Here is an 18,421-nt window from a genome sequence, read left to right as displayed (position 1 = left end):
CAATGAAGTGAGGCAGGAGCCCATTTTCAACGACATGGTGATCAGTTGCGGCAAATGCCACAGAGAGCATGAGCTAAGGACTAAAGATGGACACTGGCTGCGGTCATTATGGACCAAAGTGTGATGCTGGTGTGGGCAGAGGCTGAGTGAGTAGGACACAGACCTCCATCCGGGCCTCTTGATGCGTTTTCAACAGTAGTGAACTACATGTGCCAATTGTCTCCAGAATAACCTGTTTCCTGCTTCTGGGTGAGGGTCTGCATGAATGCTAGTGCTAGCACCACTGACAGGTGTTTGGACTGCATGCCCCCCAAATTCCTATGTTGAAACCCTAACCCCCAATAGGAAGGTATTAGGAGGCAGGCCTATGGAAGGCAGATATGAGGGTGGAGCCCTCACGGTGGGATTAATACCCTTATAAGAAGAGATGTGAGACAGACTGCTTCCTCTCCGGGCTCTCCACCACATGGGGACACAACCAGAAGACAAGAGGCCACCTACAAACCCAGCGGGCTCTCACCAGACACCACATCTGCCAGCACCCTGACTGTGGACTTTCCAGCCTCCAGAACTGTAAGAAATAAATGTGTGTTGTTCAAACCACCCTGTCTATGGGATTGTTATAGCAGCCCGAATTAACTAAGGCAGTAGGCTTGACAGACACACAGGAGAACGGCCATGAGCAGAGTATGCCGTCTAGAATACAAATAGATCCTTTCATTTTCTGGCAACCCCCAAATCTTGGCAGTGAAGATCAACTAAATCAAAATCTAGGAGGCTTTCTTCATTTAAAATGTGATAATGCAGGGGAGGTCCAAGATTTGAAAGATGGTTTCCTCCCATTGTGTTCTAGTTTCTTAGTAAAATGGCCCACACTCATGGCAGTTCAGCTTTTGTCCTCAAACCTCCTGAACCCCCCAGCCTTGTCTAAAAGATGAGATTGTGTCACAGACAAAATCAAACACCAGCCAGTGCGACGGCTCTATTCAATTCTTTTTCTTCAGTCGACTTCGTCACTGGGGTCCGGATGATTGGACAGTCCTGGAATACCCCATGATTATTTTGTTGTGTTTCCCCGTTTAACCGGCCTTCCTACGTGATAACAACACATTCCCAAGGCTTTGGTTTGATGCTGATTTTGTTTGGGTTACTGGAAGCAGGGCTGGTACTTCTTCAAATGGGACCAACCTTTCAAGGGAGCAGGGGAACAAGAAAGGAAACACAGCATGGAGGCATTTACGAATAAAGCACACACTTTATTCCGAGTTGTGAGCACAACAGAACGCAGAGGAGCGGCGAGCGCTACTTGCAACAGGAGCGTGGGGCAGGTCAGAATCGTAAGCGCGGCCACATGGGCCCACTGGCCGCCTCTGCAGACTAGCATTGTGGTAATCGGGGTGCAGATGGACACCCACTCACTTCCACGGGGGACACAACACATCTTTTACACAGCAGTTCTTCCAAATATTTGCTTTCATAGTTCGGAAAGGGGAGGGAGGGCAGGAAGGACGGTGGGTCTTCCAACACTTGAAAAAAAATTCCATAAACCCAACTGAAAGTAAAAGAACTGAGAGAGCTTTGATGCAGGATGGCCAGCCACTCATAGAAACCACACACATTCATTACCGGAGGAGTCTGTACATAAACCCCCACAGAATCACAATTTTGTGGACCCCTGTTTTCTCTTCCCTAGGGTGAAGAAACATGCATATGTGATGGTTAAGCGGCCCCCACCTTTCTCCCACTGATACTAGTCAGTGTACTAGTATCGTCTCCTTCTGCCTTTGGTGAATGGGCCTGGAAAGTGACTCATGGGATCTTCACTCTTGGGAGAGATGCTCTGGGGAAGAATTTCATTTAATGATAACAATCGCCACTCAATTACACTAAGCATCAGAAAATGTTGGATTTGTTTAATTTTGCTGTGGACACATGTTTACAAAGTTTCTTTCAGTTTAAACTGACCTCCTCTTCCTTCCTTTTTGAGTTTGCCGTTAATTAATCTTGCCCAAATAAAAACAAACAATCCATATGCAAAGAGCATCTGTCACCTCCGCATAGGTAGTTTCCTAGGCAGAAAATGGAAAGGTAATGATTTTTTTTTTAAATGCCAAAGTAAAAGTTTCTCTTTCTTTTCAAAAAAACAAACAAACAAGCATAGTTGAGTCCCTTAATGTACATCCCTATAGGGTGGTGTTGTTGCAATTCTCAAGTCCAAAATGATTTATTTTTCTGGGTAGAACATTCTTCAAGAGCTAATGAGTGAGTTTTAGGGCATATTGACAAACAACAGAAAATGCTTTTAAAAATCAAATACAATCAAAGCTGGCTTAGGAGGTACTGATTAAACAGTGGCCAGAAATACTGAAGAGGTGATTTGTAACAACTGAACTTGTTTTAGAGGACACAGACGGGCCGGTGACATGGGGTACAATATCCTTCCACCATCTTTCCTGTCAGAGAGAGGGCTCTATGAGGCCACCTTTGAAGGGTCGCCTGCCCCTTCCACACACAGGAGAACGCTCACACCAAGTTTGATTAAAAGAGTTTTGATCAAAAGTGGTTAATTTGAATGTTTTAAACTTGCAAAAGCACATTGATTTGATACAATCACCTGGGAAGTGAGACTTCTCCAGGTAGAGTTGATTGACAGAACTAGATGGAGAGGGTGAGGGCAGAGAGTTGGTCCAGCCTCACCTCAGAGGAGGAAACTCAGCTTGGGAACAACGCAATTGGGAGGAGGGGGAGAGACTAGAGGACATGACAGATAAAAACTACTCTTTTTTTTTTTTTTCTCTTCACCTTATTACCCATTAACTCTAGCTTCTCTGTTCAAGGTTTCAGAGAACAGGCAGTTTATCTTGAATTATTGAAAAAAGTCACATTACAAACATTTCCTAACTAACCCAAACCAAAATCTGCACAGCTATCTGTACAAGCTTCCCAGGGCGCTTCACATGTCACCATAAATCACACAGGAAGACTGAATGGTGTGCTGGCTTTTCCGGAAGAAACTTTCAAGGAAGCTCCAACTTTCCTGTTGCCACAGAGGCCTCTTTTACTCCCCGTAATCAGCGTGCCGTGTGTCGGATTCCTTTCCTAAACAGTCCGCGTTCATTTGACTGTGTTAACTGGAATTCTTTTGTGCAGTGCAGGGCGGGGTTCAAGCAGAGAACTCTGACCCCTGGTGCAGCGGCCTGGACGTTTTGAGAACAAGCATGCTGAGCCCAGTTTAACAAAACGGATAGTGCGTGGTAGCCCACGTACTTTATTTGGCAGTTAGGAGAAGCAGGTGGCCCCATGACCCATCCCTCCAGCTGGCGCCTTCTGCTGGCGGTGTGTTATTTAAATTTGCTAATATGCTTGATATGGAAAGAAGCTTTTCTTTCCTCTAAGTTGGATGCAGAACTGAATTCAAAAGACACAAGAAAAGCAGAGTTTCATTTGAGGGAGCAGATTTGGGGTTTTAGGTTTTTTAGTTGCAATTCTTCTTATATTGATGTTTGCCCTGCATGGGGCATCCCTCATCAACCAATGAAAACATTCAGGGTCCTTTATTAGCCCCATAATGAAAAGAAGCCTAGCGCTGGGACCCACTTGGCCATCCTTGCCATTGATTGTGGGAGGAAAACACTGGGAATACACAGGGGTCCCCACCCCACACACCTTGCCAGAGCAAAGCAAGGGCTGGGACCCACAGGCTGCCAGCTGCAGGAGAGGTCAGAGAGAAGATGGGACAGCAGAAATACCGAATGAAGCAAGAGGCAACTGACATGTGAAGGCAAAACTGCAAGCTGCAGTCTGGCTGCAGACCAAGGAAGAGCTGGCGTCTTCAGGTCCACCCCATCCGAGCCGTTTGCAAAATATGTCAGTGGGTCCAACGCACGCACGCATGCGCACACATACACACCATGAGGTCAACAGGGCCAGCGAGAAGGAAAGCTGAAACGGCCAAATTAAATCAGTTCGAGGCCATCTACCTTGGAGTTGCAGAGACTTAAAATAGAAAACCATGCCTTTCCTTAGCCTATTACTGAAAAGGCCTTAAAAAGACCCTAAACCAGCGTGGACATGATCTGATTATGAGGATGTTAGAAGTAGAGCAGAGGCTATGGGGAGGATGAATTTGCAATGGGGGGACACAGGACTTTCTTTTTGCCTAGAGTGCTATGGCCCCTGGGCAAAGATCATCTAACAGCATGCAACTGGATCAATCTGGAGACAATTTTTCCCTTTCCTTTCTTTGCAAAGTGGGGGGGGACCTGAGACAGCTCCTGTTCTTGGTGGGGAGGAAAAATGAAGCATACTATCTGAAGCAGAAAAAGAGTTAAGGGAGATTTTCCTTTCATTCCCTTTCCTTCTCTTTCTCTTAAAAAACTTTTTTTGTTGTTATTAGTAATACCTAAGTAACTTGTGAACCAGGTTCTAGTAAACAGTGGAGAAGAAGGAGCTTGTTAAAAATGATTCTGGCTGCTATTCTGGCCACTCAGACTGAGCCACTGGGTTCCCCAACTCTGCTTTCCGTCCTGCTGGAGCACAGGCAGAGCTGCAGGAGGCAGTGCGGAAAGGCGTGTGCAAAATGGCTGCTCCCACATGGATACGTCCCTCGGGCTCTTCCTCCTTAGCCACAGTGCTACATAATAAATATATTCATACTTTGGAATTAGGACAGCTGTTGTGTTCCATGCGGCATCCTAAGGACACTTGCGGGCTCTTATCCATAGTCAGCACTATTGTTGGACAACAGTTAAAGGGAAACAAAAGAAGTGGCTCCTGTTGGGTACATTAGGTGACGTAGAAAGGTCGCGTGTGAGCACTACTGTCGAGTGTGGGAACATAGAAATTTCTACCCCATTGCTTCTTGGCAAGTGTTGCCGTTGGCTGGCCCAATGTTTGGCCCATGAGTGTTTTAATCAGATTTCCCCTCTTTGCTGTTGCTGAGGGACAGGTGTTGGCAAAATCTCCAATCAAGTTGGGGCCTTAATACAACATCCTATGTGTCCCCGCCATTGTTAGTTAGTCCTTTTTCTAATTGCTGTCTACGCTGGGACCTTAGAAGAGTTTTGCTTTTTTCTTCATGTCGTTGCGTCTCCAAAGAGGTAACTTGTCAAACTCCTGTATGGACATTCCAAAGATTTCCCGAAACACTTCTGGGGCTAAGTGGCGCTGCAGGGGGAGAAAAGAACTGTGGTCAGTCCTGAGGTCCACACGGATGACTTTGAGAGTTGCTCCTCTGTTTACAAGCAATCATTCTGAAGAGCAAAGCAGAATGACAAAAGAGGGGTGTACCTCTGAGGCTGGTTAACAGGCACTGACTGGACCCAGTTATTATTCCTTTCCTGGTCAGGCCAGGTGAGGCACCCTCCCCACCAAACAAGAGAGCTGGCAGAGTACTAATGATTATTAAAAGGACACAGAATGGTGATGGGACGTAGGAAGGTGATTTATTATGCTGGAGGTGACTCTACTTCAGGTCTTTGGGACGTTGAGAAGATGCAGAGAAAATGGACCATAGCAGTAAGAAAGCCAGAGCAAGAGACTTTCAGAGGGGTCCTTCGGGAGCCCCCGGGCTTCCTCCTGGCTCAGCCACAGGAGGTGAGGTGGATGGATGCCTGGCCTACTGAGGAGAGCCTCCATCTGTCATCCCTCCTAGAAAAGTTCCCTTAGAATACTGGCGCCTTTATTCTCTGTGCCAGGCTGACCTCATGTACAAAGGTACTGCTTTTTGTTAGGGAAAAATAGTGATTCTTTATGAGACTGGCAGCCAGAGCTTTTCTTAATTAAAATCATTCAGATAGAAAAGTACAAAGATCAGTCTTCCATGTCTAAGGAGGTCTTGGATGTGTCAGATAACCCTCAACGAGGAACGCGGAAGCAGCCAGGAGAGAAACTTGTCCAGCACAAACCTCTTTATTGAGCACTCCCTCCCCTCTCAAAGAACTCAGCCCAGGCTCGGGGAAAGATAAGGATCTGGGGCTATCTAAAGAGGCATAGAGACTCCATTCTACACCACCAGCCATAATGGTGGCAGCATCACATTTCCAAACAAAATGGCTGAAATCCTGCTGTGTCTCCTGGATTTTACTTATGCTGATCTTTTTAAGTGTAAATTTGGGGTTTCCTCCAAAGTTATCTCTTAATTCTACCTACAAAACGATCTTCTTCATTTTCTTGCCTTCACCGAAACATTTCTTAGGGGAAATGCACAGGGATTTGCAGTTGGGACTAGATTTATTTTATTATTATTATTTTTTTTACCTCCAGCCTGGTTCTGTCCACATCTCTCAGGATTTTGTTGCGCCCTCTGTTGGTCACCATGAGCATTTCATATGGAAATATCTGAGAAGTAAAGAAAAACACTTCTTCTAGAACAAGGCTGTCCATTTTATTAACAAGCAGAATCTGCCTAAAAGCTGGTACTCCCAAGACAGAGCTTCTAGAGATCCTATTTAGAGAACCTAAGTGATGGGTGTTCCTCTCTCGAGTTTCCAGTATGCAGGGCTAGGTTCTTAACATATTCCGAATGAACTCCCCACCAGTGTCTCACGCACTGTGCCTTGGGAGAGGTCTACAGTGTGAAAGAATGTAAATTACTACGTCTTGGGGATGAAATTACCTGCCATTGTTAGTCGTTTATACGGCAGGATACCTTTATTTATACTTTGACAATCTGCTTCCATGACTGGCTCTCAGACCCATGGAGCCAGGCAGGCCCAGGGCAGTGTTCTGGTGGATGATACACTGAACTAAGCACCAGTTACGGTCCCCATGGAGCATGGCCCTTGGACACCTCTGGAGGTATGGCAACCGACCATTCCAGTTTGCCCAGGGCTGAGGAGGGTCCTGGGATGCAAGACTTCCAGGGCTAAACTGGGAATGTCCTGGGCAAACTGGGATGTGTCGGTCACCCAGTCTGGAGTGGTCTGGGCATGGCTTGCAGTGCTCATGGCCTTGAAGGGCCACATTAATATCGAGGTCATAGGAGATGTGCAGGTACTTCACTGGGAAGCCCTGTGAGGGCTTAACCTTGACTTGGTGTGACAAAGCCAGCAGGGTGGCAAGGTGCTTTATGACATGGCTTGTCAAATGCCCCAGCCTAGAGCCCAGGGGGCCTCACCAGGCTGAGAATGGTGAAAAGACAGAAGACCAAATCTTTTTAGGGTTATATCCCGGCTGTCATCCCCATATGAGAGCAAAGAGAACAGCAGCACTTGCCTTTGGTTCCAACATGTTGGGCATCGACACTCCTCGGTCCATTCTCATTCCAGGCATGTGGCCATCCGGGAGAGTCTGCAACACAAAAGCTGGTTCAAGGAGCACATGGCAGCAGGGAAGCTGGCGCTCCCAAACCTCCCTCCTGGGGTCTCATGGCCTCATCGCCATTTTATAGAGATGCCATCTTAATTACTACGGGTTTTTCAAAACAAGATCCTTGCTGAGTAAGAACAGGGATACTGCTCTTTTATAATCAAGTTGCGGAGACATCCTGGCTTATTAGTACTAATCCCCGAATTTAGGGTCCATGTATGAAGAAAGCGTAGGGTATCTCAAAAAACACTGCCAAGTTTATGCTTGTTAATTCCTTATTTTTATCTTAGGTTTCTTTGCATCCTTTTCCTTTCCGCATTCTCCATTATAACGCTGCAAGGTTTCGGTTCTAGGAAAAAAGGAATAGTACCATAGCAGCTCTTTCCTTTTGGCCCAGACAGGAGTTTCTTTTCAAAGGAGGGAAGGCCTACCATGCTGAGTGACTGCAACTAAAAGAAAATAAACTGTCCATGGATGGACCCTTGATGCTGGTCCACTTCTACCCCAGAGAGGACACTCCAAAGCCAGAGCAAGAGAGTCCTCCGACACCTGGCCTGGCTCATGCCATGTCCCCAAGGCCTGCAGGGAAAGCTTGGTCTGTACACAGGCATCCCTGCTCCTCACGGCTATGGACTAATGATGACACAGTTCAACCAAAATCAGCATCTTCTAAACAGAAGCCCTGGGGCAGCAACACACATCTGGATTGAAAAATGGCTGTTGTGCTGGTGTGACCAACTCAAGAAAGACAGTGTTCCATACCTGGTAGTCTGGAAAGGAAAGAAAAAGAAACGATCAGAAGGAAAAGACCATAGAAAGACAAGCAAACATGCAGAGAGACCACATCCTGTTGTAATTCCCCAATGACCCATGTCCTTTCCCCGCTCCGGGTCTCGGCACACCCTGCCCATCTGCCTCCCTGAAGCCAGCATGTGGCTGCTCTGGTGTTAGTTATCAGTTAAAACACCTTTTCCTTTCCCCGACTTTCCCAGACACCCTGAAGGTGTTTCTGCCTTCAATCTGCACCTCCAATCAGAGCACTTGTGACACGGAGCTTCTCTCTCTCTTTTACTCTGCCTTATGCATTTTTGAAGGTAGAGGCCATCGCTGGACCCCCACTGAGTGCTCAGCACATAGTAGGAGCAACAAATTCATTCTTACAAACTAGCTTCTCGTGGTCTCATTTCACTAGAGATCCTCTGAGATTTTAATAAAGGCTCTGTGAGCTCACAGAGGATAGACGTGATCCCACTTCAGAATGGACTAAGGCAGGGCTGTCCAAACTTTTTTCAACATTTTTCACCAAGGGCCATATGCGGTAAAATACACAAACAGCCAGGCCACTCACTCGAGGTGAAGTACGTATTGCCTCACCTGGTTCATTTAAGTAAACTAGATATATTTTTGGGATTTGCTGCGGGCCTATTAACAACGGATTGCGGGCTGCAGTTTGGACACCCCTGGACTGGAGCATGAGCCCAGCTAATGTACTTCGGATCACACAGCCTCTCCTCCCCTCAGCCATCGTCGCCAACAGTGTGGCTGCAGGCCCTCACCTCGCATGCTCCCGCTCACGTCCCCGTAGCTGTTGTACTGAGCAAAGTCTGTAGAAACAGGCTGAAATGAGGAAAAACACAGGATTAGAACATCTACCCCACAGTGACCGTTTTGGAGTCAGGGGAAGAGGAAGAAAAAATTCACAAAACCTAAGGGTTCTTCCCAAGCTGAATTCCTGGACGCTCACAATTGTCTCTCCTATTTCTTCTTTTACTACTCTGAAAAATCTCTTTGTCTTTGGTAGTACATTCAATGCCACTGCTCAGAAGGTAAGCAGGTACCTCTTGCTGATAAATTAAAATACATTTCTCCATGTAATGACACCATTACTTTTATTCCACACCTTATGGGGAGGGCGGTTTCAACAAACTTTCTTCTGTCTTTTTACAGCAGAGATCATGAGTCAAGTAATTACTTTTTGCTTGATGGTAGAAATATTTGCCACCATATTACTTAATCTAGTCTTCCCATAAACTTACACAGGTTATTCGCTTACCTAAAGTCAATTTCTCTTTCTCTCAATAGAAATAGTTTATTTTGCCCGTGACTCAAAGCGATTTACCAGGAGATCAGGAAGATTGTAATTTTCATTATATTCCAACACTGAGATCATAATATCAGACATATTCAGACAGTATGTCAGCACTTCAACCAGGACTGAAGAAGGAATAAATTCAGAAACCACTGATCAAGAAATCTTACCCGGTGAAGCCCGTTTCTTCCATAGCCTGGGAGGGAGGAGGTTTTAGATGACAGAACATGAGAAGCTAAATGAGAAAAAGGTAAAAAAGCCATGGTTAGGAAACCGGAAGTTTGATCCTTTAATGAAGTTGGCAGTGTATTTTCTACCTTGCAGAATAGAAGATTTAGAAAAAAAAAATCTAAATAATATTGGGCTCAAATGTTCACCAAATGCCACCATACTGGGTGTGCAGGAATGGGTGGGCAGTGATACTACCGAGGAGGGGAGGGTAAGGGAGAAGTGCTCTGCCTACTTTCTCTCTGAATCCTCAATACAACACTAATAACACTGTTACTATTTCCATTTTAAAGAAGAAGACATAGGAGCTAAGAAAAGTTAAGTATCTTGTCCAAGGTCGCTCAGCTTGTAAATAGCTGAGCAATGATTTGAACCCAGGGCTATCGGGATGCATAAGCCCATGCCTCCGTTGGCATGGTGGCAATCACTGACCCAAAGGCAACCATGGAAGTTATCAAGACCTACTGGCCATCCACAGCTGGACCCCTGGGGATGCCTGGGGTAGGGGGTCTCATCGACCAACAGCATGGACGCCTCCCAAACTGCTGGGCTTTGGGGAAAGCAGACCTGGGCTCTGCTACTTAACACCTGGGCATCTTGGGCATCTTTGGGTATGGTATCTCATCTTTTTAAGTCTTCATATTTTGGTCCTTGTAGATCTAGTGCCATATACTCTTATAGAACAGAACCACAGAATTAGACGGAACTCTAAAGATTAGTTCACCACCTAATCCAAGATCAATGCCAGGGAGGCGTCTATGAGAAGCAGCAGGACATCCAGTTAAGAGTGCGGGTGGGCTCTGGGGTTATAATATTTGGACTCCTAAATCCGAGTTTTGCTGGTCATTGGTGGTGTCACAATGGGTAAGTGACTTAAACTTCCCGAGCTGCAAAACGGGATGATAATAATATCACCTACTTTGTTGTCACAATGTGAAGATGAAATGAAATCATGTTTAGCAAAAATGCTTGCATATAGGAAACACTAAACACAGTTGTAAAGGAACGCTCAGGAAATTATGCACTAGTTCAGAACACCGGAGAAGAAATCTTGTGGGTTAAGAGAGAATTGGCTTCTGACAAATATAAGCAGGGGAACCCATCCTGATAGACTATTTCGGCCCCAGTACCTAAGTAATCGCCTTTCAAAGTACCACGAACACAGTTTGTCTTCAGCTCTTGTATTGACTATGTTAATATAAAATCATAATGCTTCGAAGACATTATTCACGCTCTCTACAGTCCAAAAGCATCCTGTTCTCTATCTGGAGTTCCTTTACGCTGCCTCCTTCTGAGACGACTATTGCCAACTGATGTGTATCCTTGAGGTCCTCTAAGGGCTCCCCCATTCCCAGAAGGACGGAAACATACATTTAAGGAAGAATTATGACATACATATAAGCCAAGTTGACGTGAAGTCGGTTTCCCACACTTTTTTTCCTGTAGCGTGCTCTGTGGGTTCCAGCAGACGTGGCCCTGCCTTTCCTGGAACAATCAAGGCTGGCTCCTTGCAGGCAGGTGGGCTGCCCTCGGCTCAGGGGAGGCGGTGGGTCTAATGCTCACCTGAGTTGATGGGAGAATCATAGCGCCTGGCTGAGAGGGATGACCTCTCCCGGCTCTCCTTCTCCATTTCTTCTTTCAATATCAACTGCCCTAGGCCTGAGTTGAGCTGGTCACAAAGAAAAGAAAAATGAAAGTAAAGTCTGCAATTACTTTCATGGAAATGCAATTTCTTTTTTGAAGGTCTCACAAGAAATTCCTGGCTCGGGAGACTGCTGGATGCAGATAGTCCCAGAGTCTGGTCGTTCCTGAAGAGGTGGGCCAGGTTTTGGACCTTTAACCCCTCAGCCTTTTCAGTGTCAAGGGTCCATTTCCCTAAGTCAGGCACCAACCATGTCAGAAGAATGTTCTCCCTCCCTTTCCTCCCCCAAAGTGCCAGCAGGTGACCTCAGGAGGCATGTGTGAATATGTGCAGATTTGTGATGTGGAAAGGGGAGGCTGGGCATAGTTTTTAAAAAGGAATTACACTGATTTGTTTAAACACAAAAAAAGTAATACGTGCTCATTGTAGATTTTAGCAAATTCATATGGAAAGAAGAGCAACCCATAATCCACCACTCAGAAATAACCATTTACATTTTGATTTATATCCATCACTTTTCCATGCGCATGTTATATAAAACCGGGATCATACTGTACATGCAACTTTGTATCCTACCCCTCCACATAACTAGTATCAGGTACATTTCCCATATCATTATCTTTGTTAAGTGTCTTATGATGGGATTCATCAGTTCTTTATTGGCGGGAGAGTTTACAATTTCCTGGCTCCCCCTACCCAAGGCCATAATTGGCTCTCCTTCTATGGGTCTTCTGGGATGTTGCAGGCTCATGTCAGAGGTGGGAGGGTATAATGAGGGCTGCTTCGTGGCAGTCTATTTTATCCCTTCTCTCCTGGCCTAGCTATACACACAAGGTCCTAGGAGTCCCAAGGAAAGACTTGGAGAAATGCTTGATCCCAAGGGAAAAATGTCAACAGAGCCTACAGGAGGGAAGGCAGGCGTTGCACTGCCTGGGTATACACCTTGGCTCTGTCTGGCCCTTTAGCATCCTTTCAACACACACACCACTCTCACACATGCCCTACACAGGGTCTCACTCTCCTTGCAAAAGCCCCAACACTCCGCGCCCGTCTGACTTCCAACCTCCAGGTGATCTCTCCCAGAACCTACTGCGTACTCTGCTTTGTTATGGTCACTAGTTGCAACCCTTGAGCACTGGGACCACTGCTTGCTCATCTTCGTGGCCTGCCCATAGTAACCGTTTAAAAAATATAGACTGAATAGGACTGATGAAGACTGCCGCAAAGTAGTTTAAGGACAAACCTTCATTAATTGCTCTTCTTGAAGCTGCCGGCGTCTCAGGAGTTCCTCATCATCTTCCTCTCTCCCACTAGATCTGCGTCTCATGTCAGCTCCTAATTCCACAGCAAAGACAACTTCTCACATCAGCCCCACGGCAAGGGGTTCTTAAGGGACTAGTCCACCTGCACTCAACTTGTCAGGCTGGCAAAGTCAGCAGTGGTCTTGAACATGAACGAACAGCACAAGGGAAAAAAGAGCCTACTACCAGTTCAGCACTATTGGCTGATTTCTCGAGACACTGGGTCTCTTTGACAAACCAGTTGAATGTGTGATCCAGTAAGGCAGCATTTTGGCCTCTCAATAATTTGTCTGCTCGATTAGAATGCAGGGCTGCCACTGCGATTGGGTCAAGGTCATCCCACTGAGGACTGGTTAGTGCTCTCTGTAGTAAGTGGGAGGGGCATCTACACTTACTATTTTGAGGTCCCTGCGGTCAATTATTTTCAAATAGAGAGACATTCAGATTCATCTACATGCCTTTAAATAGATAAGAGAGTCACTCTCATGTGACGAGTTTTCAAATCTTATAGTTTCCTCTTTTTCTGAATATAGAGACTTGCCATCATAATATCACCCTGTCTTCTACCCTTCATAAATTCATTAACAAGTATGCTTTTTATTTTTCTCTTAAGGGACGGGTCTCTCATGTTTCCTTTTTCTCAATCCTTTGAAAAGTTGTCACAAAAAGTTTTCTGTTAATCAAACTCAATAAAAACTGTTATAGCAACACAGCTAAAAAGTTACTTCAGTACAATACAGCAAACCATGTACAATTTTTAAGCTTCCTGGTAAAAAAGAGACAGGGATCACAACGGAGGAGTCTATGGTTGGAAAATTAAGATAATTATTGTTTTTCCTAAATTGCTTGGATGAATCTGGCTATGGGAGGAAACAGGAAAGCTTGTTAATCTAATCAAAACACACTTTAACTAATAGTCTGTTTTTCTTATTTTGATTAATGGACCAGAAATTGTCTACATTTTTGTGATCCAAAAGAGCTTTCAACTATTTAGTGATGACAGTTTCAAAAACAAAATATTAATTCTCCCCAAGAGTATGGCTGCTGTAGTGTCCCCACTTAACAATGTGACTGAGTTGGGAACCTCAAAGCTCCCGAACTGCCAGGAGGGCACGGACTGACACGGCAAAGCTGATGATGGCTCCTAAAATCATAAATCTCAATGTGAATAGTCTCTCTTTATTGTACACTAATAAAAATTAATAGACAAGTTTGGAAGAATTCAATATATGTCTCAAGTCAAAGTCATGTATAGAATACTTGTGAATAAGGAACCCAAGAGGTTGATTTTCCTTCGACTATTTCTGTCTATACAAATTGCCTTAAAATCCACTTATATGGCTTGTAAAAGTTTATTCCAAAAATAACTTAATGAAAAAATAGCATGATGAAGAAAACTTGGAACGTTTGGAAAATTGAAGGCCTTTTAGGTTGTCAACGGAAATGTGATAAGACAGCCATCTCTTTGTAAAGCCGACTCGCTAAATTTTCTGTATTAGATTCTGAGTTTGCTTTTAGGTCAAGTGATTTCATGACTGACAAAATGGTAAAGACAGACACAATTCTAAAGCATAAATTTGTGGTTCAAAGCAAAGAATGAAAGACTCAAACGTGACATTTTAGCACAGAATTCATGGAAATGATAGATGTAACATCACGTAACTTTACACCAGGAATAAATATTTCAGAACACCCACCGCTCTGTAAGAGCCCTCTTAGTAATGGAGAACATAACCTAGGAAGAAAAGTGAAAGTGCTTCACTGTTAAGATTGGTTGTTAAGAGAATTGTAATTACAATTCAGAAATAGTCTAAAACAAATTCAACTGAAAGAAGTCACGCTTCTGTGGACACTCGGTAAATTCACCCACTAGGTTCTAATTATATAGACCATGTTCTTGCCAAGAGGCTTTGATTCAATGGTGTTCACAAGAGTTAATGATTTTGCAGTGATAAATTTGAGGGTCCATGCACGTTATCCATTTTAGACCAGTTCTGTATCTTGGTGGTTTGGTTAGAGTAAGGCTCTGGTGATTGGGTGTTTGTAACTTTGAAGCTTTTTGTACACACATTAAAACCACATCAGTTCTATCCACTATTCTACCTCTTGGTCATATTTTTCTTAAAAATCTTTACGATAGGACACATTTTCTCGCATATTTTTAAGCATTTCATTTCGAGATCTCCTAGCAATTTGTCCATTTGGCTTAGCTGTAAGAGTCGCATACCTACGGCGGCAAGTGAGGGGGGACCAGGCCAGTGGTCCGTCTCAATCTTTGGTATCTCGCTGGGGTCTGGAGCCTGGGCTGCTGGGAACTTGGAAAACTTGATGATGTCTTCTGAAGACTTGCTCTGGGCTGCCAAGGCAGCTGCATCTAGGCGGGAATCAGGGGGATCTTAGCTACCGGTCTGCAAGGCCGTGGTGGTAAACCCACTTACACAGTTTTCTTGTGCTCTGGCAAAAGTTTCAACTCCAGAAAGCTCTGGGGCTCGCCCTTCGCGATTGCCCAGCCACTCAGTGGTGCCTAGAGACACCTCAGCTCATTTTCCTGATGTTCTGTCAGAAGCTAAGCTTCCTTTTACATCTAGCTGTTCTATAGCTGCAAAACCTTGTTCTAGAGCTGTGCTGTCCAATAACAGCTACACGTGGTTATTTAAATAGGAATTAATAAAATTAAATGAAAAAATTATTGAAATTAAAATGCAGTTCCTCCGTTGCACTAGACACATTTTAAGTGCTCAATAGCCATGTGGGGTCAGTGGCTACTACATTGGGCAGCACATTTACGGAGCATTTCCATCATCCTAGAGAGTTCTATTGGGCAATACTCTTCTGGAGCAATTAGAAATTTGAATCAGTAATTTGAAATTACAGAGTTAAGTTAAAAGCATGACACTGTCATTTGACTGTAGTTGTTAATCATAAAAGGGCTGGCTGGCTTTGTCTTTGTGGCTTCTCTGCTACAAACATATTGATCCAGTTCATTTTAATCCTTACATGTGATATATGTGTCCTTGAGTCTGAAGAGAAATGGAAATGGGAAGACCCACTTGCAGGAATTTCGCATCGTGACTTAGGTTGGACATACCCACTCTCTGTTTGGTTCAAGGGTCTGCACATACAAGTGACTTATCCAACTTTAAAACAACAAAAGCCAGAAGAGCAGCAGCACCGTTCAGATAGTTCTTAATGGCTTTGCTGGAGGAGGAGTTATGGGCTTAGAGACCCAAATCTAACGGAGATGGAGCAAAACAAACCAGGATAAATGGTCGGCTCCTGATTCCAGCTAAGCGTGCACACTGACCTGGGATGCTACTAAACGTTTAAAAACAAACATATTTATAACGCTTCACATAAAACTTTCCCCCTCAGTGGGCTCACAGATTTTTAAATCTGGAAATAACTTTTTGAATCTTCAGTTCCCATCCTATTCCCCTTTCTTGGAGAAACTTTGTAGGTCTCAATTTGCCGAAGCAACTTGACCAAGGTTGCCCTTTATAATAATAAGGAATAAAATCGTGGCCAGGCATGGAGCGGTGTTTCTCTGAATTTCTAACCTCATGAGAAAAAAAAAAAATCAGCGTGGAAAATACTGCATACTTTATATCCTCTTCTTAAAGAAGGACAAAATGTGTTAGCAGATTAAAGACTGAGTTCTGCATTACCAAAAAAACAAACAAAAAAACCCCCCAAAAAACGTGATGTTATTTAAATCTAGCATCATCCAAATGCATCAGGGCACAGCTACCAGTTTTTGGTATAACATCTATTTCTATCACATGGAACTGCTGTTTTGGAGACTGTCCTTTGGGAAGTGCTGCTTTGGTTGTGCTACTTTTAACTAATTATAACAGTCTGAAAGAGAGTAAAGAATAAAGTCAAAGTAAATTTCGAGAAGCCAATGAATCCCTTCTAAATAAGTAATTTAATATTATCCTATCTTTAGTTTTAATTACTCATTTTTGTTTAGAGAGGCAGGGCCTAGAGATTTGAGAATTTAAAAAAAAATCTCTAAATTGATAAATCAAACTGAGAATTTTATTCTTAAGTTTAAAAAAAAAGCATGACTTCAAACAGTACTTACGCATTAGAATTGGTGAAGTCAGTAAACATTCACATGTTAATGAGTGGGTGAGAAGACATTAAACCATAAAAAACAAACAAAAACAATGTTAACAAACTTAAAAAGCAAGCACACGGTGTAAAATATTAAAAAAAAAAAAAAAAACAGATGGGGGAAAACATCATAGTTCTAGAATCATTACAATATATACATTCTCTGTTTTTCCCTAGAAGGTTGGCCTGAAATATTTTCCTTCTGCATTTTCAACTTTATTTGCTTTTCATATATCCTACACTTTAAGGACTCATTAATGTCAACTGCCTTCAAATTTCCAGGCACAATTTGTGCATAATTTTCTGATATCACCTGAAGACCAATCTTGGCTTTCTATCCACTCACAAAGATGTATGGCAGATAAATCTTTAGAGACCTAATAATGGTGGAGGAAAGTGTGATTTACATATAGGAATATGATATCCTGGATTTTAAAATTCCACATTCCCAGAAAAGGAAAACAATTATAAATCCGTATCAGTGATTCTCAGTTTGCAGGAATTTCAGAGACAAACTAGCCTAACTCATTGGTTTTTACAGATGAGAAAACTGAGGGACAGAGAAATTATGTCCGTGATATCCTAAATCACAAAGCTGGTTAAGTGAAAAGATGGGACGAGGGCTAGGACTCTGTTCCAGCATGTGTCACGTCCCCTCCACCATCAGGGCACAGATGTCTGAATGCCCCCTAAGAAACAGGACAGCCAAGCTGATGTAGGCTTAGTCAAATTAATTTTTCTAGGTAACTGACTTTCACTAGTTTTAGTTAAACAAATTATAAGTTGATCAAAGTTATTATCGAGGTTAGTTAAATTATTTAGTAGCAAAGGAAAAAACAAAAAACTCTTGGTAGGGTGTTTGTGAATTATTGTGTGGCTTCTACTGCCCTTTCTCTATGAATGGAATGATACATGGTTTGATGGGCTCAGAAATGAGCTAGAAGCTTCCTGACCAAGCTAAGTGTTCTCCATCTAGGAAAACCAATTGCACAATATTTGCAGCTTAGGTGAACATAAAGGCATAACACCCTGGGCGCCCCGGTTTGAGTCTTAAAAGCAGCAGCAGATAAGCCTTTCAGATGACAGCAAAGAGAGGTTCAGCTGAGGCTGCTACTTAACATAGCTACACGGAGGAAAGCGGGTTTTACCATGCTGTTTGTAGATGGGTGGTTTTCGGTAAATGTTGGTCCCTTGATCTGTGGAAATGAAAAGCAAAGGTGTGTGATTATGGGAAAAACAGATCAACCAAGAGGCAAACCAAACTGAAGACTCTTGAACAGAAAGAACCCAGAAGATTAACTTTTGTATTACAAAGATTGAAGTTACTAGAAGAAATTACAGGAATGAGCGAATTACTATAGACAAGTGATATGAAATCCTTTGTAATACATCTTAGGATATATAGAGATGTAATTAATTCATGAGCCATTTATTTCAAATACATACTTCACTACAAGTGAAATTAAAACAGGAAAAAGTGCAAGCAGTGGAGGTACTTTCATGGTGAGGAAGACGTAACCAGTTTGGGGAAAATCCCCAAATTGCTACTGTCTAGAAATTGAGCTTCTGGTAAATACCAGTGGCTCAATTTACTTTTCAACTAAATGAGTGAAACAGTGGAAAGCAATGCAGTCAAATTAAGAGTCCTTTCTAAAACACAGAAACGCTTTTGTGTGCAAGGGTAGTCAGTCTGATGTACCACTTCAGAAATCCTGACTTCTACTGGCCAAATTTTAA

General features: G+C 43.5%; 1 protein-coding gene across 33 annotated transcripts in view; it reads right to left on the bottom strand.

Annotated features, from left to right (window-relative positions):
• Positions 1 to 1,235: 1,235 nt before the first annotated feature.
• ABLIM1 (actin binding LIM protein 1) overlaps positions 1,236 to 18,421 on the bottom strand; it is a 280,514-nt gene continuing 263,328 nt past the window's right edge. For 7 of the 33 annotated variants that reach the window (XR_012498406.1, XR_012498401.1, XR_012498399.1 and 4 more), the window contains 9 exons: positions 17,833 to 17,880; positions 14,796 to 14,942; positions 12,511 to 12,602; positions 11,189 to 11,294; positions 9,568 to 9,632; positions 8,865 to 8,925; positions 7,216 to 7,290; positions 6,259 to 6,339; positions 1,236 to 5,166 (listed from right to left, as the gene is read on the bottom strand). Coding sequence is in view for 17 of the 33 variants with exons in the window: in XM_019725214.2 (XP_019580773.2) it covers positions 5,053 to 5,166; positions 6,259 to 6,339; positions 7,216 to 7,290; positions 8,071 to 8,078; positions 8,865 to 8,925; positions 9,568 to 9,632; positions 11,189 to 11,294; positions 12,511 to 12,602; positions 14,796 to 14,942; positions 17,833 to 17,880 (797 nt within the window). In the remaining 16 variants the exon portion in view is untranslated. The other 26 variants (XR_012498412.1, XR_012498410.1, XR_012498403.1 and 23 more) reach the window with 11 other exon arrangements.

The sequence above is a fragment of the Rhinolophus sinicus genome, linkage group LG07 (genome assembly GCF_036562045.2).
Source record: "Rhinolophus sinicus isolate RSC01 linkage group LG07, ASM3656204v1, whole genome shotgun sequence".
Taxonomy (NCBI): domain Eukaryota; kingdom Metazoa; phylum Chordata; class Mammalia; order Chiroptera; family Rhinolophidae; genus Rhinolophus; species Rhinolophus sinicus.
Note: the sequence above shows the minus strand (reverse complement) of the source record. Positions and strands in the feature narration are given on the sequence as shown.